At 33.7% G+C, this 8,562-nt stretch overlaps 2 protein-coding genes across 2 annotated transcripts; one reads left to right on the forward strand and one right to left on the reverse strand.

Annotated features, from left to right (window-relative positions):
* Positions 1–872: 872 nt before the first annotated feature.
* On the reverse strand, positions 873–4,262 carry LOC140973720 (probable galacturonosyltransferase 3). Its single transcript, XM_073436723.1, has 9 exons — positions 4,033–4,262; positions 3,893–3,948; positions 3,769–3,817; positions 3,619–3,660; positions 3,402–3,539; positions 3,168–3,299; positions 2,751–3,085; positions 1,709–2,654; positions 873–1,301 (listed from the first exon to the last, which is right to left on the reverse strand). The coding sequence occupies exons 1-9, from the start codon at positions 4,087–4,089 to the stop codon at positions 1,026–1,028; spliced, it is 2,031 nt and encodes a 676-aa protein (XP_073292824.1). The 5' UTR covers positions 4,090–4,262; the 3' UTR covers positions 873–1,025.
* Positions 4,263–6,426: 2,164 nt separating this feature from the next.
* On the forward strand, positions 6,427–7,908 carry LOC140972242 (expansin-A16). Its single transcript, XM_073434690.1, has 3 exons — positions 6,427–6,656; positions 6,824–7,142; positions 7,207–7,908. Exons 1-3 carry the CDS (start codon positions 6,536–6,538, stop codon positions 7,508–7,510), a joined length of 744 nt encoding a protein of 247 aa, XP_073290791.1. The 5' UTR covers positions 6,427–6,535; the 3' UTR covers positions 7,511–7,908.
* Positions 7,909–8,562: the final 654 nt, after the last annotated feature.

Consider the following 8,562-nt stretch of genomic DNA (forward strand, 5'->3'; position numbering starts at 1 on the left):
AATTGAATACAAGTCGATATATTTTAACTTGTAATAATATTTGTTTTGTCTTGAATATTATTAATATAAATTTAGACATATAAATTTAATGATTTGTTAATTTTAATTTTTTTATTGAATAAATATAAAATTATATATTTTCGACGACAGGTCCAACACAGATTAGACCCGTCGAGTTCGCAGGACAGGACGGATCTAAAGGAAGGGGGAACGGGTACCTGGTTTGGACAAAACTGCCCCAACCCGGACCCTTGCCATCCCTAGTAAATGTGATACTAATGATATAAAATTTGATTTAATCATGTGCATGGGCGAAGTTATCATCCTTAATCCAGTGATCGGTTCCTTGACGCACGCTTCTTATAAACTTATCTCAATACCAATTAATTAAGCTATAAATTGTGTTCCGTAAAGTAAAATATTTAGAAATGAATTTTGAAGGTACACACACTGTCATATAAAATTCATTAACAATTACATTGGATCACAGCCTCAGTTACAAAATCAGATTATAGCAATAATATTAAAAAGATTGAATCATGGATCTGGATAAAATACGGTGAACATGGACAGTGAATGTATTATAGCAAATTAATCAAGGGTGGAAGATGAAGCATATAACATCTTGAAAATATATCTAGCTTTGTTTCTTGAGTTTTGTTAGAGATGATCAGCTTTAAAAACTACTTGGAATCTTTTTTTATTACATATCCTTTCTTATCAACAAGGTCCCAAAGCATCATGACCTCACCACCAAGTAATTGCATCCGTTTCTTCCGCAGACAAGATTATATACCGCTTTGCATTTGAACCCTGATAATAATACAAGTCTCAACCATTGAGTTAAGGAATCACTATTATGATCGCAAGAATAAGCAAGCACAAGGTTAATTTGCTATCTTGAATCAACCAGATTATGTAACAATGAATCTGCGTTGACGGACACATGCGACTACATATGTAATCACCTTTTATTTGCTTCAGATAGGATACGCACGTATAGAAATATAGAAACCAAATAAATATTACTCCTCGAGGTCACAAAGTTTTAGGTACATATTATCAAGCATGACATGTCTGGACCAATATGTTTTATACTTAGCGATGGCAAGATTCAACCACGGCTTATAGTTTCCATTGTAATGAACAACAGCAGCATTCTCTATCTCTGTTTGGTTAAGAGCAGGATCATATCCCAGACCCAGTACATGCCAGCTTCGATCCAAAGGAAATGTCAGGTTATAGAAAGTAATCAGGCCCGGAGGCAAAGTGCCAAGTTTCCAAAGAGTCCTGTCTTCATTCTGTAATAAATTGAAATTAGTGTCAGGCATATTTTGCATAATGAAAAGACATAAAAACTCCCCCAACTTGCATTCAGGGCGGGGCCTTAAAGCCTATCTATTCAATCTGAAATGTTTTTTTGAGCTGCAGAAATCAGATCTAGTTATCAAATAAAAACAGAAAATTAATATCAGGTCCTCCAAAAGCACTCACATTATGGTTTCCAAAACAATAGAGTATATTTGATTTAAAAAAAAATGTATAAGATACCAAGTTAATCGGCAATGTCTATCCATGCAAGAGACAGTAATAGTACTCATAGCTCCAATGAATACAACTGGATATATATCGCGCCAATTAATTTTAACAAATTCATTTGTTTATCGAAACTACTGTGGAGTGATATTAGAATCAGATGGATTCATACCAAGTTTTGCCAATGATGATATATTCCAGTAATGTCACGCTTCCTCCATTCTTTCAAATCAAAGATATTCATCCCAAATGCCCAGCCACAAGAATTTGGATCAAAATTATCAGATATCTTTGGGTTTGAGAAGTTGAGATACTTGTCAAACCTATGGAAGCTCTCCTTGCAGGTTTCAACTGCACCATTCACCATCCCTAGCAGATTTACTGACCATAAAGGTGTCAAATCCTTCTGAACTACAATGTCATCATCCAGAAACAATATCTTGTCGAGCTTTGGATAAACTTCAGGAAGGTAAAATCTAAGATGATTAAGCATGGACAAGTATTTTGGATTCCTGTATTTGAGATTGTCGGAACCGGCTGTGAGGGATGATGCCTGATGTGCCTTGAAATAATATTCTATCATTCGTGAAGATTCAAGCTGACGTAGGACAGGGCAGTATGAAGAATTGAGCCAAGAAAATTCATCTACATTCTGTATTTCAATTGCAGCACCAACAGGAGCATTAACTAGAAACCACATTTTCATAGCTGCAAAATTGAGCTTGTCTGTCACTATATGAAAGACATGTTTTTCAGGCTCTCTAGCATGCAGCACTGTTGAGTTTACAACAACAGATGTTGCTAGTACATTATCAGAAAAAATGGCATAATGGTACAGCGAAGCATCTTCAAGCGTCCCTTGGCTAGGGAAATCCCTTTCATCGTACCTGTGTAGGTAATAATCTGTAGTCAGAAGTAAAGGGAGACAATGCAATGGTTTGGGAACAGTTTTTGCAGCCAGTTGTATCAAGAATGAGCTCTTTTTCTTAAGTGTACTGACACTTGTCTCGCTTGACTGAAGCATGACTCTCAACTTTCTTGCTATAGACACACAATCATATAATTCGTCCTTTGCTGCAGCAAGAATGTGACCCATGGCTTTTGCTTGATTCAATGCACTGATGCACAGAAGAAAAAAACAAAAAGAAAGAATTCTACATGAGACCCTATTGCAAACATATGAATAAAATTGTGTGATAATGTAGTAGCAAGACCTAGCATGAAGTTCAGCATCGGTCAAAGCTTCTCCAATAGCCAATTGACTTTCTCTAGCATGCTTTGTGAGAGAATCATAAAGCACACTTTCATTCTTAGCTTTAGCTATTGTTGCATAAGCTCTGGACATTATAATCTGATCTCGCATAAGTTTCACTGTGGATTCAGAGTTCGGATTTTCATATTCTTTCCTCCATATACTGTATTTACCCTTGACAGTGGTATCGAGCTTCCTAGCTCGTTCAATTGCAGCCTCTTGCACCTGTTTCTCGGTCTCTTTGTCTTGTTTGATCAAGTCTGCAATCCGCCTTTGCCTCCTTTCCCTTCGTAACATCTAGAGCACAAGGAATGGTATTAGCATCAGACAAAGCAAAACAATGAACCATCTCTGTCTAATCAAAGTTTGAAATTTGTACCTGCCTCTTGAGTTTCACTGGGTGCAAGGGAATTGATTGCAGATATGGGATTTCACCTCCAGAGTGTTGATTACCAAAATCTCCTCCGGCGTTCCTTGTGCTCATTTTAGATTGCAATGGGTCCTCTTCCATCTGAGACAGATGGTAAGAGTATCAATTCATAATTGTGAATGACTAAACATCAACGAACATGTGAAAGACATTGAAAAGGCAGAGAGAATTGTGCCAAGTCACCAATGAATTCCTTGATTGATCATGATTTTTAACACCAGGTTTTTTCCACACCCAGGAAGCAGACAAGTCCCTGGATCTTACACTTCTAACTTGAACAGCACCAGTAGGGTCACCGTATGTTACAATTATGTCAATATCCTGCACAAAGCAAATAAAAACACAAGCTATCATCCACAAGACCAGATCTCTTCCACGATGAGAACATATAAGTTATTACCTTTTCGTCTGGACGAACATTGGAAGTGATATTGCTTTCATCCTATCAAGCCAACACTCAGTATCAATCAATGAATTTGTAAAATCGTATGGAGACATTGTGGTTATGATAATTTCTGAGAAACAGTTGCAGATGTCAATCAAACCATACCCGTCTATCAAAACAACGCGGGCAGTCATAAATCTTACGGTTTCTTTGTCTGGAAGAATGAGAAATGGGGAAATTAGAAACTAGTAAATCATCCGCCAAACAATGATCCGAGAAATATTCTTACAATGTAGCTGCGTGCCATGCTTCTGCTCTCACCGTAGAAATGTGAAGAATCTTAAACTGCATATGCCATGAATGTTGAGAGGAATGGAAAAATTGGAAAGCTGAGCTGAAATGTGGCCGATCCGAGCAAAAATGTATTACCTGTATGATGAATAGGAAGATTGTGAGGACGACAAGTGATGTACGATCGCATCTCATGCTTTTCAAATCTCGAGAGGGCTTCTTCTTCGGCTGGCTCAACAAGAAGACGGAGAAATGCTGGTGCGTACTCACTCAGATGTTCTGCGATACTCACCTATGGACGGAGATGGTACTGTTTTCCGGTTGAAGAAAATGGGTTCAAAGGATGGGGAAATTAGGGAGGGATTGGATTTGTTCATATTAAAACTTGACTCCTCGATAGAAATTCTACCCAATGATACAAAAATTGGACCGAAATTATATTAAAAATTATATACCATATATCATACAAAAAATTATGATATAAAAAAATTTTATACTTATATCGTATCGAATATAGGTATAATAGCTTATCGATTATATCAAAATTATACTGTATACCGATATTTCAGTATGGTATCGATATATATCGTTTTATATATAAAAAAACCTTAAATTTTTTAAATTTTCTAAATTTATTTTTTTTAAATATTATATATTTTAAAAATGTTATATATTTTTTCGTTATTCCGATATATGTAGAAATTTTCAAATTTCATATCGTTACCATACCGAAAAATTCGGTAAATTCAATATTTTTTTCAATATAGCAATCTCGGTTTACCGAAAATTCGATATTTTTTCCACATCCGTAATTTGAATTTAAAAATTCGACTCAAAATAAGCCATGTTCAAATCCAAATTGAGATGTTTTTTTATTTTATTTTGACAAGAACGTGTAAAGACCATATTGCCTTGAAGTGACTCTTTTATCAAAATTAGTATCTCACTAGTGCGATGTATATGTGTTATTTTATGTGATTAAGTATTAAAATTAGTAAAATATAAACCTTTGAATAATCATTTAAAATTATTGATATTAGGTAATAAATATATTTAAATTTTATTATAAAAAATTATTATTATATCAAAAACGTGCAATTGTGGATGGTGCTACCACCACTTCAAAAGATTGAGAGTGAGCAGTATACTATTTGTGATAACACTCAGACGTGGATAACAATCTTCTATCGTTAAATTAACTTTTTTAACATTGTATTTAATATATTGACTGAGTGAAAATGTTATTAATAAAAAAATATCTAAAAAATCATATAATTTTGTCTATCAAAATTTTAAATAATAAATAACTATTTTCAAAAGTTAAATTTTTTTGTCATTTATTATATGAATAAATTTTGATTAAAATTTTTTAATTATTTTTTAAAACATGTATTTATATAAAATTCTGATTAAGATAAATAATAATAATAATAATAATATCAATTTATGAACAATTTGATTATGATACAAATTTAAAACTTAAAAAACAAATAATTTCAAATGTTCAATACTACGATCTATTTGATATAAAAAAATAGATCATAAAAAATATATAATTTGAAATGTCCAATGTACATACATATACAATCACTAAGCACATAAAAATAAGAAAAAGTTATACAAGAAGAGCTTGATGTATTACAGGTTTACGTTACTCATCTCTTTCCGATCGTTGGAATGACAGCTTATATAAGAAGAGCTAGAAGTATGCAAGAAAAACAACAACGCGTTACATAATCATCAAGATTTCAACAGTGTGCTTATCTTCAATCCTGCATACTTAAAGAATTTGAGCGCAATATAAGATCATATACGTCATCGCTCATCAAGAACGCACTCAGCAGAAAGTTATCTGAATGCTTAATGAAAAATATAAATTATATACTTTTTAAAAAATTATTATTTTTCATTAAATAATGTATATGAAAATTAATTTATCTATGCTATATAATTCTAAAAACAAATGTAAAAAGTTTTGTAGGAAGTTAAATAATATTAAAATTGAATATTACATGTTATATTTTATTATCAATTTTATTATTTCATTAGTTTTGATAATATTTTGATGAGTTAATCACAAAATTTTAAATTAATAATTATTTGTCATTAATGTGATTCACTTATATAAATTATGATTTATGCATTTATAAAATCCATAATTTGGTTGCTTTTTAGGTTGTTATACCTTATACGTGGTGCTTAAATATATATATTTTCAAAATTTGTTTCAGTTCAATTCGTTCTATATATTATGTTCATTATAATTTATTATATAACATAAAATCAACAGCTTTAATTTTAATTTGATAAACAATTTTAAAAATAAGGTATATAAGTTCTTAATTAATTTATTCGTTTAATATGACAAAAGACTAAACCCAGATAAATAAAAAAATTATCCAAATTATTTTTTTAAAAAAATCAATTTTTAATTTTTATTAAATAATTATTATTTACGTGCATCGCACGTGCTTCTCGCTGATATATCAAAAGATAGCATAAAAGAAATCAAAATAAACGTAAAGCAAAAGGTGTTATTTCTTTGGGACCTCTGATCAAAGTTAAGTAATGGTGGAGAAAGTTGAGGAGAAAATGATACTCAGTGACTAGGGTTACTTACATCTCCCTTCCTCTTCCCCAAATGGGTGCCATTATCTATTTTCATGCTACTCTCAGCTTATGCTATTTGCTTGTATTAAGTGCTTCCCAAGATGAGGAATGGAGGTCTGCCACTGCAACTTCCGATGGCTCCACTCTCACCGGTAATGCAGAGTTCTATCTCCATTTTTTCGAAGCATAAAGTATGTACTATATTTGCATTTAAACAAGTCCAGCTCCACCTTTTTTCTCTTGTTTTCGTGCGTGAGCATGTGTTTTCATAAACAAACCAAAATGGTTACATTTGTTGTTGTTGTTGCTGCTGCTGCAGAGGGTGCTTGTGGTTTTGGAGACCTTGACAGACAGTATTATGGCATGTATAGTGCGGGGATCAGTAGCATATTGTTTAGCAGAGGAAGCACCTGCGGGGCATGCTTTGAGGTGCGATGCGTCGACCACATCCTATGGTGCCTGCAGGGAAGCCCCTCCATTGTCCTAACGGCAACTGATTTCTGTCCCCCTAATTATGGCCTACCTGCTGATTTTGGTGGTTGGTGCAACTTCCCAAGAGCTCATTTTCACATCTCACGCCCAGCTTTTTCTCGCATTGCACATCAAACGGCCGATATAGTTCCAATTCAATACAGAAGGTAGTTTCATTATACTGTGGTCATTGACACAAACAGATATCATAGCACAGCTTTCAATATGCAGGGTGAAATGTGAGAGAAAGGGGGGGATTCGATATACTCTAAGTGGAGGTGCATACTTCTTGCAAATCTTAATCACCAATGTAGGATCAGATGGAGAAGTTGTCGCTGTCAAAGTGAAGGGATCAAGGACAGGATGGGTGCCTATGGGGAGAAACTGGGGACAAAACTGGCAATGCAACATTGAACTAGCAGGGCAGCCACTATCCTTTGAGCTCACCACCATTACCAGGATGACATTAACATCGTATAACGTGGCACCACAAAACTGGAAATATGGTCAGACATTCCAAGGTAAACAATTCTAGCACTCTATATAAGAAAAGGAAGTTGAGCCAGGGAACATTCCCCACCTTCTGATGTGAAAATTCCTCTCTACTTTTTTTTTTAGAGCTGGGAAAATTCCTCGCTTTTCCTGACATATCAGAATAATCAAGGAATTTTCTCTCTTAAATTGACTCTTGGTCACTCACTGTAGATATGCTCAAGTAAATAAAAAGGAAACAAGAGTCTTGAATGGGACAAGTGCACAGATAATTGGGTCTGCAAGCACACATTTTGCAGTTTGTGGAGTAAATGAAATGAAATTTATCTCAAAATGATCATTCATGACCAAGTTTCTCAGGTTCTATTGCAACTTCCACTCCTACTCAACCCAAGAATTGGTGAAATGACAAAATCCATAAAAATTATTCACTAAGTCCAGGAAGGAATTCCAGGGAGACATTGAGAATTTAAAATTCGACGCTTTGATAGAATAAAAAAACCTTGAATGGAATGATTTTCAATATCGATTTATTCTTTGTTTGAAGCTCGGGTATTTTTTCTTCGCCCACTTACAAAATTAAAGCATGCCCCAGTAGCAAACTCTTGCTCTTTTTTACCATACGAAGAATCAATTACCAATTAAAGTCTCTAATTAGGATGGGTAAATAACTTTCTCCGAGTTTTGAATTGTCGAAGCAAGAAATTCATGCAAGAGTTGGAGTACATTTTTATGATTGGAGGTTGGAGTGTTTTTCTTGGAGATGGAAAATTCGATCAACTTGCAAATTCTTCCTTAATTAGTTAAAAGAATGAAACTGATAACAAGATGATACCAAGTAGCATAGATATCATCATGAGAGAAGAAAATTGTGAAATGATAATTGATTCAATTGAAATACAAGCTATAAATACTTTTTTTCCAAGTTGGAATTGGATATTTGTTATTATTTTGACTCGTGTATTAAGAATCACATTAGTGATTGTCTGGTTAGAAAGAGAAGTATTTGTAAGAATAAAACAACGTATTGGACCTAATTTGTTGGCTTTTAAGAATACTTCAAGCTCTATTAGATGGTACAAAATCACTGTCAAA

Source organism: Primulina huaijiensis, chromosome 3, assembly GCF_012295235.1.
Source record: "Primulina huaijiensis isolate GDHJ02 chromosome 3, ASM1229523v2, whole genome shotgun sequence".
Classification (NCBI taxonomy): domain Eukaryota; kingdom Viridiplantae; phylum Streptophyta; class Magnoliopsida; order Lamiales; family Gesneriaceae; genus Primulina; species Primulina huaijiensis.

What these genes read in the sequence shown, in the direction of transcription:
- LOC140973720 (XM_073436723.1), bottom strand. Translation starts at nt 4,089, where the DNA reads ATGAGATGCGATCGTACATCACTTGTCGTCCTCACAATCTTCCTATTC. An exon ending in CAGTGAAACTCAAGAGGCAG is followed by an intron (nt 3,086 to 3,167) that starts GTACAAATTTCA and finishes CTTGTGCTCTAG; the next exon opens with ATGTTACGAAGGGAAAGGAG. An exon ending in GATGCTGAACTTCATGCTAG is followed by an intron (nt 2,655 to 2,750) that starts GTCTTGCTACTA and finishes TCTGTGCATCAG; the next exon opens with TGCATTGAATCAAGCAAAAG.
- LOC140972242 (XM_073434690.1), top strand. Translation starts at nt 6,536, where the DNA reads ATGGGTGCCATTATCTATTTTCATGCTACTCTCAGCTTATGCTATTTG. An exon ending in CGATGGCTCCACTCTCACCG is followed by an intron (nt 6,657 to 6,823) that starts GTAATGCAGAGT and finishes CTGCTGCTGCAG; the next exon opens with AGGGTGCTTGTGGTTTTGGA. An exon ending in GTTCCAATTCAATACAGAAG is followed by an intron (nt 7,143 to 7,206) that starts GTAGTTTCATTA and finishes TTCAATATGCAG; the next exon opens with GGTGAAATGTGAGAGAAAGG.